Here is a 22,468-nt window from a genome sequence, read left to right as displayed (position 1 = left end):
TTTAAAATGTTTTAAGTAGTATCTTTTAATTATTCTGTGTTTTTCATTAAAGGAGTGGATGCATGAAACTTTTTCCATCCAGTTTTTGCTGTAAGAGCCATGAAGGTGCTGTTTTGCCAATCTGATACGTCAGGCAAAAGGTGGAAATTTATGTAAAGAATAAATACAAACTCTTTAGATCTGTACAGGAAGTTTGAAATTGAGAGTATAGAGTTTACTGGTCTGATAATGGTAGAACGTAGTGTGGTATGGGTTACTTTAGTGTAGGTTAGAGAAATTGGAAAAAAAGTTAAGAGGTCTTAGGAGGGCTTAGGGAGTTAACTGTTTAGCAGTAAGTTTAATTGGCTACTCAGTGTGAGAGGTGGAAAAAATGGCATTTGATACTGAACTAAGGTAAAACAGTTTTCCTAATAGAATCCTGTATTTTTCTGGGCTTGCTGTGATCTTGCCAACTTTGAATTTTGATTAGAGAAGCATTGCAGTACAGTTATCATTGGTAAACAGTTGAACTATTCGGTTGCTTAATTTGTTGGATTTTTTTTGTTTCTTTGCTTAACAGTGTTTTTTCTTAACAGCTGCTTAGAAGAAACTGTAAAACCAATCGTGTTCTATCACTGCTCAAATTTGTCTAGCATTCTAAACCATTGAAGAAACAAGGGTACGTTTTTAGTGAGGCATGGATTCATTCATTTCTAAAATAGTGCTACCACTGCCACTGAACTGAGTGGAGCTCAGCTTTTCCGTTGGAGAATGTAAGATTTCAGATCAGTGTCAACCCAGCTCACACTTTGTATCTGAGGGCATGTATTGTAAGCATTTGGAAGTGGGATCTCCAGCTGCTGTGAATTTGCACCGAGAGCTGCCAAAGGTGCTTTCAGGAGGGGAGGGGGTACGGGGGGGGCAGGGAGTTTGTGGTCTGTATGCTAATGGGGCGCTCTGCCTGGCTGCATCACAGCTCTTCCTTCGGATCTGTCATAGTGCATAGACCTTTGCTCCAAGACTGCAGGGACTCTTAGAGTGTTCTTTGCTCCCAAACCTTGATGAATTGCTTGCTTTAAACCTGAGTAAATGTAAACAGGCTTTGACATCTTTTTAACAGCATATGTACATACTGAACATTGCGCTAGCCAATGTGTGTGAAGTGGGAGGGGAAAGGAACTCTAGTACTTGGAATTTGTGTTTAAAGACTGTTTCATTACTTCATTTTAACTTTTGCAATTTTTACCCCTTATTTAAACTATACTAATGCTAATGTTTAATGTAGCTTTTCTCTAAGACAGAGTAAAAGCCTAACACTTTTTCTGGTAGAAAATAAATTTCAGCTTTTTATTTTAGAGTTGGTTTCAGAGATGTGTTTACTTGCAGTTACAGTTTCAGAGATGGTGTTTACTTGCATTTCTCACTGGCCAGAGTGACTTTTCTCAATTGCATGAGCCAAGATTTGCTGCTTCAGTTGCCTTTTGAGCATGGTTGTTTTTCAGATGTGTATCTATAGCTTAAGTTGTTAAAACCAAAATATTTTGATCCTCTTCTTGTCCAGTGTTGCAGCTTCTGAGACCTCTTAGGTGTGTCCTAACTTCAGTCTAAATTATGACCACGGCTTGTTTAGGCATATCCATGCTACCTTGAAATTAGTGATCTTGGGTACTGATAGCAGCAGCTGCAGGGCACCCCACATAGCAGGTGGCTTCAGTGTCTTTTTACACCTTTGAGATAGCGCTCTTGGTACGTGCAGAGTAAATTTGTGCAAGATCAGTGCAGGTGTGTATCTAATTAAACTGTAATAATAGTCTGACCGTTAGTGTTAAATGTGTGCTCACCTCTTAATTTACTTGTGTGGGACTCTCAAAATCCTGTCTTGACTGCTGTTTTCGCAGATCTTTGTACTGGCCACCTCTTTGCAGGTTGGTTGGGATGAGTTGGTTGGTTGGGTTTATTTTCTAATCATACGGACTTTCCAGCTCCTGAACAGTTGGGCTGCTGTGGCTCCGTTAATAAAGTGCATAAAGAGAGGGGAAGCTGAACTCGCATAGTCAGATAAACAGAATGTGTGTTCTGGGAAGGAATACCATAACCCAAGTTTCCAGTTATAGCAGTCTTAGCTGCAACTTGATGTATGTTAAGGTGTTTTTAGGTTGTGGTACTGTTTTCAATAGCAAAATATTGTGTTACGTATACTAAAAACTGTGGGCAAGATTGTGATCTATGTTTTATCAAAACACCTCTGAATATTCTAACAATTTCTGTTCTTGTATGTATTGTGATTGTATCAGAAAAGATGGGATTTATGGGACTAAAATAATGAGATGTTTATTGGAATATTCTTAGGATTTTGTTTTCAGTATATTATTAGCTAACAACTCGGGTTTTCCATTGTGTAGTGCATATAGGTGGAGTCTCCAGAGTAACATGTATTTTGGATTGGTTTAGGTTTTTTATTTTCTTTCTTCAGAGCTGTTCTGAAATTGTTGGCAGAAAATGGCACTGGTTAATGTGTTGCTTTTTGGATCATGTTCAGCTATTATTGGAGGTGTTCTGGTTCAGCCCAATTACCAGTTGACTGGTAATTGTATCAGTTCAGACCAGAGAAGACATAGCAGCTAAAAAAGTCTTTGAAATGAGTGGTTCAGGACTAGTATATAATATAGTAGTTCAGCAGTCCTGGAACAGTATTATACCTGTCTTGACATCCTTGCTGAAAATAATGTGCTTTGTGCTGTCCCAACAATTCTTTGCACTTTTTTCTCTATCTTTTCAGTCTGAAGAAAAGGTGTAGCATTGCACTACACTGCATTTGAATCACAAGCGGTGTTAATGCGCTTGAAAACTGTGATTGGTGCTCCCCAGTTAACTAGTCCCATGTAGTGCATAGAAGTACAGAAACACAAGCGTGTAGGCTCACTTAGAGTGTGCCACTGGGATTGTTGGGAAAGAACTCCGGCTGGTGGGATCCAGGGAGCAGCATGTACGGGTGCCTCGGGTGGTACTGGAGGCAGGTCTCTGCTGCAGGTTGCCCTGAGTCAGCACATGGGGTAATGCTGTATGTTGAATATGAGGCAAATAAAAAAGAAAAGCAAGTAGAGAAGGGAAGGAGAAAATGAATGAATTGATGGAGATGTTTGAATAAGATTTGCTATCTTAAGAGGTAAATGAATGTTGGAGTTGACTACTTTGGGTGTTTCTTAATAAAAACATATGGTCCCGTTTATTTGTAATATTAGTTTATGTGAACAAGATACCATTCCATTGCTTAACACAAAGGTGTGTTCTTCCAGACTGAATTGGTAGAAAGTCGTCCTGGTAAAAGCCTGGGGATATCATGTAACCAGGAGAGTTAAATTGTATAAATGTGGTGATTATCTTATTCATAACTCTGAATAATTTCCTTTAAAGGAGAAACAGAATTAGTTGAGGAAACCTGAGTTGCTATAGGGTTATTTCCTTGTGATCATAATCTCCAATTATTTCTTAAATATTTTGGATGAAAACCAAGTAGATTAGTGGTAGTAAATCCTGAAACTTAGAAACACTGAACTTCTAGCCACAATATCCTGATAGTAAACAATAACAGTGATGGTAAAGGTAAGAATGTGGGTACACTCAAAAGCTGAATGAACACTATCTTCCTTTTTTTGATGTGGACTTGTTCATGTTTATTTGTATTTTAAATAAGTAAAAATGCTGTTCTTATAACTGAGTTTTAATACTTTGATAAGTCAAGTAACTTTTTTTAATTCTGAATATATTTTATAATGCCAATATGAAAACCAAGACAGAAGGAAACTGCTCAGGAGATGTGTCAATAATGGGCAATTTGGTGTTTGGGGTGGTTTTTCTGTTACATCAAAAGTGCCTGCTTTTAGTGTCTTAAGGCTTTCCTTCCTCTTCCAGAAAATGCTGGGACAGAAGAGATGAGTACTCCCTTTACTAAGGCCTAAAACTGCCTGTTGAAAAACAATCCTGACCAGGCAATATACGAATGGCCCAAGGAAGCCAGCAAATTGATATTCAGGTTTTACATGACCTGCGACAGAAGTTTCCTGAGGTACCTGAAGGTGTTGTATCCAGATGCATGTTACAGGTCAGTGTTTTGTTAATGACTCCACAAGTAAGCAGTGTTGCTTATTTTAAGCATTATGTATGGGTATCTCCTTTGAAAGAATATATTTTTTTTTCTATTTTCCTTTTTTTGAGTGAGACAAATATACACAGCCAATTTCTTTGTTGTGTTAAATTGGCCTCTCTTTTTCCATGTCTAATCAAGGGTGGCCCAAGGGAAACCACCCTGTAAATCACAGTGAGCATGGAGACTACCGACTCGCCAGTCAGTATGCTCGTGCCTTTTGGCCATCTCAGGAGCCACTAACTGTGGCAAAAGGAGGAATGCAAAGCCAACATGAGTCCAGCAGGGACAATTTAAGGGTTTTTTTATTGCTTTGAGTGTCAGGGCAGGTCCAGAAGTAACTTTACTACCTGGTCTCCATCAGGCTTTCAAGGTAATTAGAGGGCCTTTGCCTTGCACGCTGGCTGGCCCCACTGCTTTCTACTTCCAGCTCCCTTGGTCTTCAGAGCCAGTGCTGGTGGTCTTAACATATCTTGTGCAGCAGGGAACCTAGGAGTGGGATACAGACACACCAAGTTCTCAAAGTCGGCCTGAATCAGGCAGGACTAGGTGGTTGTAGCCTGGCATCCACTGTGTTAGACCTATATGGATGTGATGCACTGGTGTGCTTCTGCCCAGTGCTTCCCAGGGCTTTGGCTGCCAGATGAGCTTCATTTGTTTTGTTGTAGCTTTGGAGTCCATGCTGCTAATCTATGGATTCCTGTTGGGCTTGGAAGTAACAAAGCATTTTTGACTGACGCTGCAGTTAGTGCTATGGCTATGGACTGCCATATCATCAACTTCTACCTCCAGCAATTTGTTTTCTATATTGCCACCATCAGAATACTTATGCCCATATTTTACATCAACTTCTGCTTTATAACATCATGTTAGTTATGTCAGCAGATAAATCCATATGGCCATCCAAATCCCGACACCTTGAATACCTAGAGTTAACAAATGCTGATAGACTTATGTTGCTTAAACATGTTTGCTTTGCATTTTCCAGTGATCCCAAAGCATCCCTACTGGTGGGATTTTTTTCATTATCTAAGATATTCAATCTTTGAGTACTCTGGATAATAAGAGGATTGTCTGTGAATATTCATACTGATCATCAGTATACACAACTTGATTGGAAAAAAGGTGTTCCCAGCAGATGTTCCCTGAGTTCCCAGAAGCTAGCTGTCTCTGGACTGCGGCTAGGACATCTGTGGTTATGACGCAACATTCTTTGTATCATAATTGCTTGTCTTGGGTTTTATATGTATTTTTATTTATAGATTTTAAAAATTTATAAAATATTAATAAAATACATCCTACATATGTATATGTAGTCATACATACATGCATCCAAACACAGTGTTTTTACAGTTGGGAGCAGAAGTGTGACTGTACCAATTTAATGTTCATATTTTCAAGACTTTCTTATGACTCTCCATTTGTACTAGAGTAAAAAGCTGTGAAAAGTGCAGTTCTTTGAGAGAATTGCTTTTTACTTGAAAGAGAGCAAAATTCTGTTCAGGGCTTTAGGTTCAAAGCTTTCCCACACCTTTTCTCTCTAATTATTTAGCTGAAGAGGAAAGAGAATCAGACCGTATATTGCCAGTATTTGTTTTCGGGATCGTACACTGCCACTTTTATTAGTTCTCTGGAGGATTAATCTAATTCTCATACTATAAGTATAGTTTTGTCCTTCAAACATAAGAACTGCTTGTTGAGCAAGGTCAATGGACTTGACAGAGTGAATACATCAGTAATCACCTTTTGAATGTAATTCTTGATAAACTTAAAACCTGGTGCTCAGCTCTTGAGAGACTCAGCAGTCTTCATAACATTGAATACAGTGGATTATTTATATTTTCATATATATACATATATATATAAAAAAGAGCCTTTATCTGTGAAGAAAAGATACTGTGCATCCCATACTTTGACAGAGATATGGGAGAAGGGTTTAGATTTTGAGGAATTGTTTTAGGTCTGCTTTCATAAGAGGATCTTCCAAAAATTCTGTAGTGTAATTAATGTTCCATATGTGCAGTATTATTACACTAACTCATTACAGTGGAAAGCTACCTTTTTTTGTTGTTGTTGTTAACTGAGAGATTCTAAGACCCACCAGTAAAATCCTGTCATGTTGGTGGTTCTTTGAAATCTCTTGAGCTCTGATTTCTCTGAATCAGTTGTTTCTGTGAACCAGCATAGCTTCTCACTGTGCCACTCCTCTGAGATAGTGGGGAGTTTTTTAGGGTCGGGTTGGTTTGTTTGTTTCTTTTGGTTTTGTTAAAAAAGAAACCTAATGTGACCTCATTACTTGTGTACTTGGACTGGTGGTGAAGATTGGAAAGCAGAATTTGAGTACTTTTGCATGTATTTACAGTACTGCTGGAACAGTGCTGGAATCTTCTAGTTCTGCCTTCTTTAGTTGAGCATAGCCGAAGGAATTTCTAAAAAATGCAGTAACTATGGTGTAGGTCAAAGATAAGTACTTAAGGACAGTATCAGGTATAAGAAATGCTGTGTTTACCTTGCACCCACAATACTTGATGTGTCAGGTGAAGCATCATGTCAGGGTGAAGTTGTTTTTAAACCAGCAATATGTTCCTGGAGAGAACCTGAAAGAGTTTAAGCAGTTATGCAGTTTGGAATTAGATTGGCAAGAGGCTTTTATAACAAAAAAAGCTTCTTCAGATCACCATGAAACTGTGCAGGAAAACTACACAGATACTTCAGTCCTTTCTATTTTTGGTTTTGTTTGGGTTTGGTTTTTTTGCGTTTTGGTTGGGGGTGGTTTTGGGTTTTTTTTATAGCCAAACACTTTCAGCTGGTTTTTAAAGGAAGGTTTATAGCATTATATGCTTATAATGAAAATCTTTAGAATAACAGAGTACGCAAGTGTCTTAAGGTGATTAGCCCACTGTTGAGATAGCTGAACAATATCTAGTATACTGAAAACAAGAGGACAACCAAAAAATCTAATAAGATGAAACTTAAACCTATGTTAATCTAGGGAATGAAAAGTTTCATTGCTTTCTTGGGCTGGCAGCGGTGAATGTTCCTGAAAAGTTTTGCAACCCTCCATTCTTCCCAACAAGCCTTCCGCATTCAGCTCTCCCCTTCTCCTAATTTAAGGGAGTCACTGCAGTGTCCCTAGTCTTTGGGCATTGTCCCTTCTTGTTCTTTTTTGTGTCTGGAGCATTCTGTAACTACCTGCTCCTCAAGTCTACATCCTGTCCTTGCTTCCTCATTTTCCTCCAACATTCTTATTCGTTCTTTTTTTTTTCTTTCTCTTTCAGGGTGCCAACATTTTAAACTCAATTGGGACATGGGCAGAGCTAACATGAGGGGTATTGTTTTGCTGGAATTTGCTCAGTTCTGCCATCAACCGGTTCTCTGATCTGTAAAGAGCTAGAAGCGGTTGAAACTCTGCCTCTGCCAGCCAGAAGATGCCAGGGGTTCCATGTGCCCCTGTTTCCCCTTTGAGTTCTCCAATTTGCTCATTGATGTCACTGAAATTTTGGAATTGATTGGATGCAGTCTTAAAAAAAATCAAAAAAAAAAGTAGTCCAAAGACATGCATTCAAGCTGAATGTAAGGGCCTTGCAAGCTTGGCCCCTTCCTTTTTGGTTTGGTATTTTTGGCCTTTCTGTTAATCATTCACCTCAGTTCATGCAAAATCTGCCTTTAAGATCTTTCTAGCTTGTTTTTCTGTGGCATCCTATCTTTTTGCCTTCTCTGGCTCCCTTTTCTCCTTTGCAACAAATACAAGGCTATTGTTCTTATCTTCTCTTACCCACTATTCTGTCCGTGTGTGGTTCCTTTCTTCACTACTAACTTCATTTGATTCCTTTGTCCTCTGGTGCTTATTCCAAACTAGAACTGATATGCATAACCATCCATTTGACCCATTTTCATATCTCTTGAGGCTCTTCTGCAACAATCTTTGTATATGGCTGGCTAGTTAGATAGCCTCTAGGGAATCCTTCTACTTTAAAAGGTTTTGTGGCTGGGGTTTTTTGTGGGGTTTTTTTGTTCATTGGGGTTTTTTAATGAATTCAGAACTTCATCTGGCCTGTGTGAGCACTTGGGTTTGGTTTTGTGGGTGGAGTTTAGCCCTGTCCCCACTTGTGTTATGTCAGTCCTTTCTTTAAATTTTTGTCTTTTTTAATCTGTAAGGATGAGACAGCTTTGCTGTATCTGTATAACACTCTATGACCTCTCATCCTGGTTGGAGGATGAGAACTACTGTCCGCTAGTTTAACAAAAGTAACTCGATACAAAGCATGTGGCATGGATCAGTTTATCTTGCTTGTGTTATTCTTTGACTAACTGATAATGTCACTACTTGGAATATGCATTCTTTCTAGTACCTGTGTGCTGGATGAATCTGACACCTATTTAGTTTTAATATCTGGGCCTCAGCAGGTGCTCTTCTGACTGAAAGTATTAACCTTTATTTCTTGGGGGTAGGGGAAAGTTCTGTAAGAAAAGTGATATGGACACAGTATCAAGAAATTATGCCACTGATGCATGTTCACTCTTATAAAAATCCTTATGTAGGAAACTAAATTAGGAAAATCTGAGTGCAATATTACTAAACCTGGAAAAAGAGGGATTAGCAGTTCTCTTCTGAAATGTTCTTAAAAAGCAAATTAGCTGGGTTGGTTTTGTTCTAAGTCATCCTACTACAGGTTTTAAGTGACATTGTACAAATGTAAGTATTTAAGAGCTTTGTAAGCAGTGGTGTAAAATGAAAATACAAATGTCCCCTGGCTTTTCCATTACTCATTTCATCTTGCAAAAGAGTAATCCTGCTGCATTTGTATGAACTGAATTTTTGCATTTGTTCTGAAGTTGTGTACAATGCCTTGGGCTGTCATTTTACTTCTCTGCAGAAGATTCACTTTCCATTTTCAACAGGAGGTAATGCATAACTGGTATTGAAGTGTTTGGGAACAGACTTAACATGTATTTTGATTTTTGTTTGTAAGTTATTAACCAGTAATATGCAGGTGCTGTGAATCCATTCTTTCTGTCATTTCACCCCTCAAACCAGAGACTTGGTCATTGCTGAAGATTGTTCTGAAATTGAGAAGGAATAGCAAAAGCATTCATCCAAGGTGTATCATACTGTATGGTGTTAGCTTGTCAAGGTCCAAGATCTCCCTGTCATTGCTTCAGCAGTAGTGCAGACCTCCCCCCTTGGTGCCAGCGGCTGAGTTGCTGTTCTCAAAATAGCAAGGTTCACATGCAAGCCCTCTGTGCATGTGTAGCAGCTATGCTAGCCAGCCACCTAAAGCTTTCTGGTTTATGTTAATTGTTAATTTTTCAATGATGATTGGATGCATATATATCTAACTGTGATGGTATTTTATCAGTAATGTCAACCTTTCATCTGTCTTTTATAGAATAACAATAATTTGGATGCCTGTTGTGCAGTTCTCTCTCAGGAGAGCACAAAGTATCTCTACGGTGAAGGAGACCTAGGTTTTTCTGATGATTCTGGGATTCCTGGACTACGAAATCACATGACATCTCTTAATTTGGATTTGCAGTCACAGAACGTGTATCACCATGGAAGAGAAGGAAGCAGAATGAATGGAAGTAGGACTCTAGCTCACAGCGTTAGTGATGGACACCTTCAAACCAGTCAGTCCAACAATGAACTGTTTCAGCAGGAACCACAGACAGCGCCTGCGCAGGTTCCGCAAGGATTTAATGTCTTTGGGATGGCTAATACAGTTAGTACTTCTAATCCAGGACAGCACCTTGGATTTCACCTAGGCAGCAAAGGAGTATCTAACTTGTCTCAACAAACGCCCAGATTCAACCCCATTATGGTAACTTTAGCCCCAAATATTCAGCCTGGTCGCAATACCCCTACGTCTTTGCACATACATGGTGTACCTCCTCCTGTACTTAACAGTCCACAGGGAAATTCTATCTATATTAGGCCTTACATCACAGCTCCTAGTGGTACCGCTCGACAGACACAGCAGCAGCCGGGCTGGGCATCTCAGTTTAATCCCATGCACCCTCAGCAAGTCTACCAGCCTTCGCAGCCAAGTCCCTGGACTACTCTTCCTACATCCAGTACTACGCCACATACCTCATCACAACACTCAACGCAGCCAAATCAGCAAGGCCACCAGACTTCTCATGTCTATATGCCTATCAGTTCTCCTACTACTCCACAAGCACCTATGATTCATTCATCTGGTAGCTCACAATCCTCTGCTCATAGCCAATACAACATTCAGAATATATCCACAGGACCTCGCAAAAACCAAATCGAAATCAAACTTGAACCACCACAAAGAAACAGTTCTTCTAAGTTGCGTTCAACTGGCCCTCGCACCTCCACTACTCCCTCTTCCCTCAACAGCCAGACATTAAGTAGAAGTCAACCCACTGTTTACATATCGGCCAGTCCCCCGAATACTGATGAAGTGATCACACGCGGTCAGCCCAAGGTCTACATTTCAGCAAATGCCACAACAGGAGACGATCAAGTTGTGCGGAACCAGCCCACGCTTTTCATATCAACAAATCCTGGAGTATCTGCCGCTTCTAGGAATATGTCTGGTCAAGTAAGCATGGGTCCTGCATTTATTCATCACCATCCACCCAAGAGTCGAGCAGTGGGCAACAGCACCACTGCAACCTCTCCTCGAGTGGTGGTTACGCAGCCTAACACAAAATATACTTTTAAAATTACAGTTTCTCCAAATAAGCCCCCTGCAGTTTCCCCAGGGGTTGTGTCCCCAACCTTTGAACCTACAAACCTTCTAAACCTTCCTGATCACTATGTTGAACCAGAGGGTATCCAGCATCTTGCTGACCCTGTTTTAGCACATGTGGATAGGATCAGTGATGCACGGAAATTGAGTATGGGATCTGATGATGCTGCCTACACACAAGGTAATATTCTTAATATAAATAGTAGAGATTTCAACCAGGTTGTCAATTCAGTATGTAGATTACGGAACAGGAAACAGTTGATAACTTTTGTGAATGTTAATATAGGATCTTCGACTTTAGCATTCGTGAGCATTTCCTAAATAAATAAAAAAGCTTTATAAGCATAGATTTCTTTTTATGGTCAAGACATGTAACTGAATACTTGGAGATAATTCTTCTGTTTGTCTTAAGTAGCTATGTTACCTGTATAATGAAGTAGAGTCATGGTGTCTTAATTTTTATGTTGTTCTGAAAGAAACATCTAAACTTGTTCAATTTGTCCTAACGATTTCAAGTTACCAGTCTACTGGCAGATTTTTGAATCGTTTGAGATACTGTTTCCACTGGAAAATGTTCCCAATTTTTTCCTTTTTGCGAGTGTTACTTAAGAAGCAAGAAAAGCAGACTTCAGAAGCAATTAGTGGGATGAAGTGTTGGCCTCCGTGTTTCCTAATGTGTGCCTGACAATAAAATGCTTAAAGTCTTGATACTTATTTCTGTTATGTTCTAAAATGTGAGAAGGAACACCACACCAAAGAAAGCTATTTTAAAGGATCAGTGGTAATGGGGAGAGTAAAACTTAGAATACATGATACAGCAGCTCATCCTGTTAGTCTTTCTCTTCTGTTTTCATGGGTTTTGCATGCTTTTATTACCAACTCGATGGTTTATTAACCCTCCTGTGGACTTTTTGTATAAAGATGTTGAGTGAGCCTTAGGATATTTAAGCAGTATTCACGACAGGTTGTCACAATAATTTCTCTTTGACCTTATTGGTCTTCTTTGGACATAGTAAACAATTCAGCATTAAAAAACTGGATTGTTCCACGACCACTCTAAACATTCTTCAGGTTAATTTAGCCATTTTGTTTTGTGTAAGTACAGTGATCAGGACACTAGGAGCCTGGTTTACGTCTGGAGTACTATAGTAATGAAGTAAATCAAAAACTGATTATAGTTTGTGTGCTACTTCTGGATGTTATGTTTTGGTGAGGAAAATAATCCATCCTAACTCAAGTGTCTAAACGTTAGCTGTCAAAACCAAACAGCTAGTCATCCTAGACTTGTCTCTTACAATTAGTGAAGAGTTTAAGATCACCAGAAAATGATTTGTCTACATTTTTTTTTCATGTAGAAAAGAAAAACAAATTGCCCTTCAGGAGTGGTATTCCCTTTTCTTACTCAGACAGGAGGCTTGACTGGCTGTTTAGTCCTAGAAGACTTCTAGGGACCCATAAATTAACCAATTGAAATCTTGTCCTTAGACTCTAAATGTTCTTCTAGATCATGAATTTGCTTCATGTATTCTGCATTTTAGATACTTATTGGGGAAGGGTGTCCCTTTCTCCTGTTCTGTGTTTCTGATGGGACTGACTTCTACCGAGTCTGCTTCTTCATCTTTTGTACACTCACTATGCATGCAGTCATATGTTGAATAGTGAGGCTAAACAATTATTTCATGGTTGTTCATTCTGTGTATAGCTTTCCAGCTCTATAACGGGCAGGCATCCTATCAAGAAAATACATATCTGTATAATAGAATCTTTAGGTTGGTTTTCATACTAGGGAGCGTCAGTCCCTCAGTTCAATACTACTTGGCTTTTGACTGTCTTTTTCATATTTGCTTTGTCTTGGGGAGGGGATAGTACGCATAGTTCATCATTGGTACCCCCTATAGGTGTGTATGTGGATGTATGTTTATTTAGCACTTCTTGCCACTGTTTTTAATGTAAATATGTTAATTGGTAAACTAGTTTATTAACTACATGTTTTGCACAGTTTTTGCTTTGGTTTCTTGGAGCTTTTTAAAATTTTCAGAAAGAGAAAAAGCTGCAGGAAACAAATTTCTTGAAATCCTAACCAGTCCTTGTAGATGTCTTAAAAAAAAATAATGACTTGAATGAGATACAGCTATGCCACATTCTCCAACTACTTCATGTGATCTAAGAATAAAATACAGCCTTATATTTGTTTCTATATCAGGCCCAACTCCTAAGTGATGTTCTCTTTAAAAAATTAAATTAAAAGAGTATTGGAAAGGGAGAACAAAACCAAAATCAGCTTGAACTTTTGAAATTGCATATTAAATGACTGAATTTGTGTAGCTTTAAATACAGGTTTTAAAAATGCACACAAACGTGTGTCCTGAATCTACTGCCACAGAGCAATTGCAGTGCCAGAATTCCCCTTTCCTCTATATTTGGCAAACTAAGAAATTTCAGACATTGATAGGCCTGTAGAATGGGGTGAAATCATTGTGTTCCTAGATTAGATTTTTTTTTTTTCCTTAGAAACACAATAACAAAAGACATGCTAAAGTAGTAATTGTTTAAAATTCAGATTCACAGGGGCTTCAAGAAAACAATTCTGCATACTTCTTCAAACTTAGAAGTATATTTAGTACCTGATTGAGTAGGTGTCTAAGAAAAAGTGAACTTTTGTCCTCCGAACATTCATGCTCCCTGTAACTACAATGGTTTACAGCCTTTTTGTGGAAAGCATGCGCTTTGACTGTCAAAGGAACCAGTGGCATCTGCCAGAGCACTGAATCATGCAGTTCTTGCCAACCTGCTGAATGTGAACAGACAGAAGTTGAAAAAATTGAATGTGAATAGTACCCTGTTTGCACATGGTTAAAAAGCTGAAAATGAAATCTGTTCTGGTTGCAGTACAACAATGACAAGTCGAGGAGGCAATCTTTGTACTTCTTTTCTAGGGTGATTACAGGAAATACCTTCTTTTTAAGGATGTCCGAATAAACGGGTACAAGCCTGGGACTTTCTGGCTTGTGCTGCAGGTTAGCCTATGTAAAGTAACCTTGGTGTGCCTGTGCTGCCCACATACGTCGAATCCCTTTCCTGCAAGAAGCACAGGGTTATCAAAAAGACCATTAAATGTGTCCTCATGGTCAGTCTAAACTAGATCTAGTAGCTGAATTGTATTAGATTTGCAGATACAGTGCAGTTTTTAATGGTTTTAGTTGCTCTGATCAACACTAGAGGGAGCTGAATACTTAAATTGCTGGTTACCATTGATACCGCAGTGGGATATGAGGAGATTTTGTCTTCCCCACCCCATTTTTTCCTACAGCTGCCAAAATGGTATTTAGGCAAAATTAGTAAATTGTATGTGAAAGCCACCACTTAAACCAATGTCTTGCTAGTCCCTTACACAAGTTTTTTTTAATAGAAGTTTTGCATAGCAACGTCAAGGGATTCTTCTTTAATCATAATAGTAATTTTGTGATGAGTGTGTTTAAAATCTGTTGGGATTTGAAATTGTAAAATGGTAGTCACAAGGCTGCTAGGAGAATAAATTGGATCGTGCCTGGAAAGCGATGTGAAAATGGAGAGCCTGTAGTAGTGCTGTGGGCACCCATCAGTGCCTTCCGCTCCCTACGCACTTCCAGAATGACAGCTTAACTAATAAACCACAGAAATTGGGAGTTGTGGGGTTTTTCCCCTGTACAAGAACAGGTTTAAAAAAAACATGGTGAGTGTCTTGCTCATAGTCTACTCTTGAGTCTATGCCATGTGTCCTGGAGATACTCTGGTATCACCCTTCCTCACTTGCCACCTCCAGCGTACTGGTTGCTCACCAGCATCCATAGTTGGACAGGTCTGAAGAGCTCAGAGTCTGGTCAGTAGAGCACAACTGTGCTGCCGCAGGTCAGATGCCAATGACCTCGCCTTTGAACAGTTGCCTCAGCAGTAATACCAAGGCAGTGGAAATAGAAGAGACTATCTAAAAGTAGAAATGAAGTGTAGAAGAAAAAAGGGCTTGTACTCTTCTTGCAAGAGTAGAGGTAAAGTAGCCTTTGATTTCCTTTCTCTATAGTCGCAACTACGATTTGTAACTCCTGGAGTTCATAAATGGGAAAAAGTTCCTCCAGTTGTTTGAATTCCTGAAAACCTTTTCAAGAGGAGAGGTTGTCTTATGAGACTACTGACCGGATGATTCCAAGTCTTCAACAAAAATCTTTATCTTGGGATTTCAGTTACTAAGTTTTTATGTTACATATGAGCACAGCTGCAACTTTAACTATAGTGTGACTAGTGGCTACCACAAATGAAGGTTTATGCAGATAAAATTGAACAAAACTAAGCAGAAGATTAAGCAGCTTTGTCTTTTGTCAAAAGTATCTTTTGGACACATGTGACTTAAAAGCCTGGGCTGAATACTCTGTAAGGCCTTGCAGTTCTGTAACGCCATACAAAAATACTTTGGCATGGTTCCTCCTTTTGAAGAACCTCTGGAAGACAAAAATATGATGTGTGAATGAATGAACAGGCAGGAAATGCAACAGAGGGCAGTTCTGCTTGCCAAAGATGTGGCAAGTTGCATCTTTTTGATGTTCTCCCCCCCCACACACTATGTTCCAGCCAGAGTTTGCTTAAATACTTTGTGAGGCAAATTCAGTCTTTTTAAAATGCCTTGTTATTGCTGTTTCTTTAGAATTTCCACAGTGCTATAAAGGTATGCATGGTCTGTGAAACATCCCAGTTTAGATGAATTAGTAATTTATGGATGAATGAATAGCTTTGCAGAAGTCGAAATAATTGTTGCATTTATTTGATTAAATACCTTTTAATTTTATTAGGTGATTATTGCTTTGAGCAGTGTTATCTGCTCATGTGATGATATTTAATAGTATACCTGCCTTTAATGAAATGAACCCCTTAATTTGTATGAAATTGGTTGCATCTCCCGATACTTACGTTCTTTATACCTTTAAAAAACCTGTGGTTTAAATACTAAGTTCATAATTTCTAAATTAGGTTTCCTCATGCCATTTTCTTTACAAATAGTAAGCAGTGTTAGAAATTAGAAGCTGAGCTAATGGTTCTGCACCATAGTTCAGGGATAAAATGGCATACAATCCAGCCTCTGTGATAAATATAACTGGTGTTCGCCAGTGGTATTGCCTGTAGTACTTTCTGGTTTAGTTTCATGTGGGGTCTCCTCGTATGATAAGAACACTGGATTATATTCCAATCCAAATAGCAGTAAAAATCAAAATCTTGATGCTTATCTAGCATATATAGTGCTCTGTATTGTGGCCATCTCTCTGAAATCCTCTTCGTGCTACCTGTTTTACAATGGTTGGGTGAATATAATGCAGGGAAACATTTGTTGCTGTTTTCTGGTAGTCATTCTTGTAGATTGGTTTGGTTCTTGAAAAAGATTTTTACAGATTACAGCTAAATTTTGCGTGGTCATCTGTTGTGTTGTATGACTTTCTCATTGTATTTGCTTGTTGTCTGTAATTGATTTGTGCTCTTTTCAGAAATACAACACGTTGTGTCTTATGGCAGAAATGTTTCTTGTGAGGAGAATGGAAAAGCAATCCGTAGCGATGTTTTTGTCTGTATTTTCCCAAAAGAATACTAACTTTCATCTTTATCTGATATTGCCATGTGAAGGATAATAAAGTAGATAAAATGGGACTTTATGTATTGCAGCTTTACTGGTACACCAGAAGGCCAGGATGGAGCGACTTCAGCGAGAACTTGAGATTCAAAAGAAAAAGTTGGATAAACTAAAATCAGAGGTCAATGAAATGGAGAATAATCTAACACGAAGGCGCCTGAAAAGATCGAATTCTGTATCCCAAATTCCATCAGTAAGTTGAAACGTCTGTAGGCTATAAACCTAAACTACAAGTGTGGTCTGTCACATTAAATTAAAGGAACAGTTGCTCATATATTGACAATATACTAGTGACAATTAATACAGCTACAATTAAATTGGTAAACAGTGCAGTTTAGAGTGAAGACTTAAATATGCATTTGAACCACAACCTTTCAGTTCACTAATTGCTTTGTGAAGTGTTGCTTTTAAAGGCAGTCACAAAAGGTTTGACCTGGTAGCCCTTCCTACTGTTTCAGGCTACAAATTAATACTCATACTGCTTTCCATGCAAAGTACTTTTTGGTGTTCATGCATATACCAATCTCAAGGAAGCTGATAAATGCACCAGTTTTCAGTGCCAGGAGATGAGCCATTGATCTGGTGGACCATTGGCTCTGTCCTGGCCACAATCTGGAGTCATTCAGTCAGCTCTGAAATCTGATGAGAGAGAAGAATTCAGTGGGTCTGAAAGCTTTGTGTAAGATTATGCTTGGATTAAAAGAAAGGTCATTATAAGGGAAGATTCTTTTATCTTCACTTCTGAAATGACTGGATGCTGTCTGCTTACGTGTGAATGATGACTGATAATGAAATGGAAAAATTTAACAGGCAGATTTATTTTTTTCAGCTGGAAGAAATGCAACAGTTAAGAAGTTGTAACAGACAGCTGCAGATAGACATAGATTGCCTAACCAAAGAGATTGATCTTTTTCAAGCAAGAGGTACAGTATGTTTAGTACATTGACAACTGTAAATGCTGATTTATTTTTTTTTTTCCTTTTGTCTTTCACTGTCTGCGTGTATGAAAAGTCTGTTATAAGTGACGGGTATACACACTCTTTGCAAAATCATCACATTAGTTTGAGTGGAACCATGGAAGTAATTGTCTTAGCCTGTTCGGTTGGTTTTTTTGGGTTTTTTTTTTTGTTGGCTGTATGATTTTCCTAATCCCACTGTCATTCCTATCTCATACTTAGCTCAGAAGAAACTTGTGATGCTGTTTATTTCATAAACCCTGGGGTGGGAAATCTGGTTATTTGAGTATCAAAGAAGAGGGAGAAGTCATTTTCTAAATGATACAGCCATACCTATGCGTCCATCTCTCTCTCATCTTGCACTTTTTCTGTGTTGTATTCAACTTCTCAAGTTAGCGAATATAAAGTACAGTTGTAACTTCCAGTGTGCTCTCCTCCTTTTACTATGCTTGTCTGCAGGGACACAGTCTCTGGTCATGAGGGTGAAATGAGACAGCTGAGCCAATTCAAGAGCTGCCTGCAAGAGGTCCCCTTCTCTGCCTGTTTCCCTCTTGCCATTTACTGTGGCTCTGGCTCTGTGTTAGCTTTTTAGACCCGTTGCAGAGCTGATTCTGCTCCCTAGCGAAGCAGAAAATAAGAGCTTGCTACAGCTGATGCAAGGGAGAGGCACGGAAAGGGAGAACTGAGATAATGAAAGGGAAGGGACTAATGCTTTCCACTTGCAGCAGCAGCGAGCTGTTAGATCGCTATGAAGTTCTCCTTCAGACAGTGTACCTGTAGGTAAAGTAGACAGGTGTACTGAATGTGAAAACTTGACCTTAAATAAAATATTCGAATTGCATGTGATTTTTTTTCCTGTCTCTTACAATAAATTCGAGTTAGGAATTCCTCTAAGTATTAAACCTAAGCATATATGATATACTGAGTAGCAGATAGCACGTCTCTTTTAGTGAGTTACAATTTGGAAAGCATCTTAGGTAAAATTTACTAATAAAACGCTGTTAAATATTTGAGTGGCAGAAAAAATATATTTGAGTTTGGGCTACTGGATTCTGTTTCTGACTTTTATATTGCATATTTTGGGCAGTAATTTTCTTCACGTGCATTGTTGACATCGTTAATATGTCACTCGGGTCTGTATTGACACCTTGATTTAAAAGGTGATAAGTGAGTAATGGTACTGTTTCAGAATTGGTGCCAAAAAAAAACCTGATATGCTTTCCTACCCACGCTTATTTTTAAGACTGCTGTACTTTTTTATTTTTAGGACCACATTTTAATCCCAGTGCTATTCATAATTTTTACGATAATATTGGATTTCTTGGTCCGGTTCCACCAAAACCCAAAGGTACTGTACTGGTAAAACTTGGATTTAATACTAATATCTGGTTTGCATCTGCTATCAAGTTACAGTTTATGAATCTAGTTTAAATGTTGATTATGAAATAGATTACTTCGAAAGCATACAAATCTTGCATTTTGCTTGTATTGGCAGTATATACGCTTCTGTTTGCTCGTTTCCTCTCTATTCGTATATTCAGGGAAGAGAAGTATATTAAATGGGGTACGGTTAAAGATGGATAATGTGTCGGGGGGTATTTTGGGTAAATGGAAGCATACTTTTTTTGAGAGCACAAGATACATTGTTTAGGGATGAGTGAAACTTGCTTAGATACCATCATAATTTTCTTTGGGGAAAAGTAGATTTTTTTTTTATTACACATTACGGTAACCCAATTTGGTTACTCTGATTTCCTGGCTACTGTAGAATTTGTATTAAAAATTACAAAGTTCCCTTTGCAGTAAATAAAACCTAACCTATCAAAGAAGAAAATTAAGATTAATTTTTTGTGGCTAGTTGTTAATATTTGCATTGACTGATCTTCTGGGAACTCACAAATTTAGGTATTTTAACTATTCGATACAACCTGTCTTGAAAAGTTAACCCTGAATGGCTAATTAACCTCTGTTAATAAACCATCCTTTCTCATTCTTTCTTTCTTAAAAAGCATCACTACTGTATCTTAGTCATTTGTTAATTTGAACTGAATTTTTAGTTCAAGTTTCAGTTTAACTATGATATAAGCTGCAACTTAAACCAGAGTTACTGCTGTTGACAAAAGAATGAAAAATAATTCTTTTTGCAGTTATGATCAGTAGCATTGTACTTCCTGAAGCTGTCGCTGTCATTTTGCAGCAGTTGCGGTTGCTACTTGCTAATGAAATGTTCTCCAGTTGAAATAATTGGCTAAAAGACTTCGCTGCAGTTACCTAAGCTGAGAACCCTTAACTTGAGAAGTCACTCTTCTTTCTTTCCATCTTTGTCATCTCTTCTCTTTTCACCTTCTGTCTTTTCAAATAGTTAAGGTAGTTTTCTAACACATCATGCAAAAAGATGCACTTGCATGCTTGGGGGGATTACTCTATAGCATGACAGACCTAGGCACTGATTTTCACTATAGTGTATCTGACTGCTTGTCTGTGTTGAGGAAGAACTGCATATATTCATTCTAGGTTCAAAATGTTAAATGTGTCAAAAGGTTACAGAGCACTTCTTGTCTTAATGGATTTTAGACTGCTCCATAGACCTCAGACTACTAAATCTTGTGCATGTTTCCTGTGCTGATTAATTTCTACATTTTATCTCCTTTACATGCAACAGCTTTGAACTGAGACCAAAAGGGAAGAAAGCAGAGGGAAAGGATGGGAAACTTGCTTTTTATAGTTTCACCTTGTGCCATTTGGCTGACTTAGTCAAGGGGGTGGTAAAAAGCTGCCTCTGTCGCTTGCAATAGCTGTGCTGTTCTCAGAGGAACAAGATAGTTCTCAGTTACTGAAAAGAAAAAAAAAAAATCATCTCAAAATTCTTTCCATGCTGTTCTTGGTTAGTAACTCTTTTATCTTATCTCTTTCATGTCACAGATCAGAGGTCCATTGTGAAAACACCAAAGACTGTTCCAGACACAGATGAAGATGAGGGAGCTCAGTGGAGTTGTACTGCCTGTACTTTTTTAAATCATCCAGCCTTAAATCGCTGTGAACAGTGTGAAATGCCCAGGCATTTCTGAGCTAACAGGCCCATTACCTTCTGTAAAACCATAGCAAACGTTACAAGGAACTATCCAGTCATTTGGGGGGGGCAAAAAAAACATTTATGCGTAGGATTTTGTAAAATTGAAGGTGTGACGAGATGGTATTTTGCTAATGTTAAATGTCAGCCCACAGAGCTAGTAATACCTCAGTGTTGTGTCACAGGCAGTTGAAATCGATCGGCTGAAAGGTAATCTGCTGAAAGACTCAGTTGCCAGCTGCCTAAACCATGTACAGTATTACCAGTATCCCAGTAACACACTCCATGTTCAGTGCTTGGGTGTTGCCCATCCTCTTCTCTGCCCCAATGTCACTACTGAATTTTGACAGGGCAAAGGAATAGAGCGCTAGTGTTTTTGTTTTCAGAGCTTTCAGTGAAACACTACATGCACAGAGGAGATCTAAAAGGAACAAGGTTTAACTGTGTAAACTGTTTGCTGCCATTTAGTGCCTTCGATAAAGGGAAGAACTTCACAAATCAGTGGTACTTTTTGCCTTGTCTTCCCTGAAAACATCTCTGTGAAGCCACAGTACAATCACATCTAAAGATGAAAAGGAAAAACTGCATGCGTTGTCTGTACAATACACACAGTGAAATACCCCAGAGCTTTTTTCCTACTGTACATAGCTCTAGAGCCTGCTTTAAGTGATTTCTTTTCTTCACCTTTATTATTTTCTTGTACTTCTGTATGTATAGTGTAATAGTCTTTTTGTTAACTTTCTTTTTTTTTTCCCTTTAAGTGATTAAGCACGATCATGTCCCTTTTTTTTTAAGCTTTTATCTGAGAGAAGCAATGCCTTAAAATAAGAGCATTAATAAGAAACTATGCACAAAATAGCTTTCCTCTGCTCATTCTGTACATTGCTCTTGTAAATGCTGATGATCTGTGAAGACCTGCAGATGCAGCGTGGTAAAAATGCAGGAAAAGTTGGAAGAGTTATGCATATAGTTCACTCTGTACACTGAGTTTTACGGTGGGTGACACAAGGTAGCATTTTGTCTGGCGTGAGGAAACTTTGTACTAAGAAACTTTCAACCCACCAACAGATCGGCATCCGATTTAAGCTTGCTTCATCTGCTGGGTATCTTGCAGACTCCTGAAGAGAGATTCGTTGGGGAAGTACATACAGTGCCAAAATCAACAGCAGCAGCATCGTACAGCTTTGTTCAAGGACTTTAAATGCTTTCCTGTTTCGGCAGCCGGTTTCTAAACCTGACTTTGTGGCGAAGTCTCATATTTATAGAAAACAAGGATAGCAATATTTAGGACAACTGAAATAAAGGCTGGAAAAGAGAAATCAAACAGACTTGAACACTGAAGCAACCTCAAGCATCTCTTTATTTTGATGATCTATTTTTTTAAGGAAAATATTCACGTGATCGGGGATGTATGTAACTGAAATCAAGAAAATGGAATTCCAGTACAGTATGCATGAAAGACGGCACGCAAAGAATGATGTAGCAGCACTTAGCGTGAGGCTGGAGGGAGTGCTAACAATGTAGCAAGAGACAAAATAGACTGTCACCCACTGTAAACATTTGCCAGTGGACACTTTTATTAGGAGTTTTACAAGTGATCTATGTGAATGCACAGAGGCCTTTGTTTTGAAGGCTTTGCATTTTTTTTTATGTGGGAAGAAAATGCCAATCCCAGGTAATTAGGCAGTAGACCCAAAGCACTTGCATTCAATGCATTTTGTTTATAAAATGAGGCCTTGTTTTTCAGCTTCATCTGCAGTTCTATGTGAAGATTGACAAATCAGTTTTTACCTGTTTATTAATAAAACCTAATTTGGATATCTTGAGTTGATGGTTTTGTGATTTAGCTGGGTAAACTGCCTTTGTAACAGATAAGTTATTTATAAAAATTAAAAAAAAAAAAATTATATTCTAATGTTTGGGTTTGTGATTTGTTTGCTTTTCCCA

General features: G+C 38.5%; 1 protein-coding gene across 2 annotated transcripts; it reads left to right on the top strand.

The window, feature by feature from the left end:
- The first annotated feature begins 955 nt into the window (after positions 1–955).
- TAB2 (TGF-beta activated kinase 1 (MAP3K7) binding protein 2) lies at positions 956–22,436 on the top strand. 2 transcript variants are annotated; one of them, XM_030500203.1, is made up of 7 exons: positions 3,994–4,081; positions 7,402–7,736; positions 9,514–11,026; positions 16,528–16,688; positions 17,325–17,418; positions 18,719–18,799; positions 20,374–22,436. In XM_030500203.1, exons 3-7 carry the CDS (start codon positions 9,634–9,636, stop codon positions 20,517–20,519), a joined length of 1,875 nt encoding a protein of 624 aa, XP_030356063.1. In that variant the 5' UTR covers positions 3,994–4,081; positions 7,402–7,736; positions 9,514–9,633; the 3' UTR covers positions 20,520–22,436. The 2 variants fall into 2 exon arrangements, with proteins under 2 accessions (XP_030356062.1, XP_030356063.1); XM_030500202.1 differs by lacking the exon at positions 7,402–7,736 and having other exon boundaries at positions 956–4,081.
- The last annotated feature ends 32 nt before the right edge of the window (positions 22,437–22,468 follow it).

The sequence above is a fragment of the Strigops habroptila genome, chromosome 10, assembly GCF_004027225.2.
Source record: "Strigops habroptila isolate Jane chromosome 10, bStrHab1.2.pri, whole genome shotgun sequence".
Classification (NCBI taxonomy): domain Eukaryota; kingdom Metazoa; phylum Chordata; class Aves; order Psittaciformes; family Psittacidae; genus Strigops; species Strigops habroptila.
Note: the sequence above shows the minus strand (reverse complement) of the source record. Positions and strands in the feature narration are given on the sequence as shown.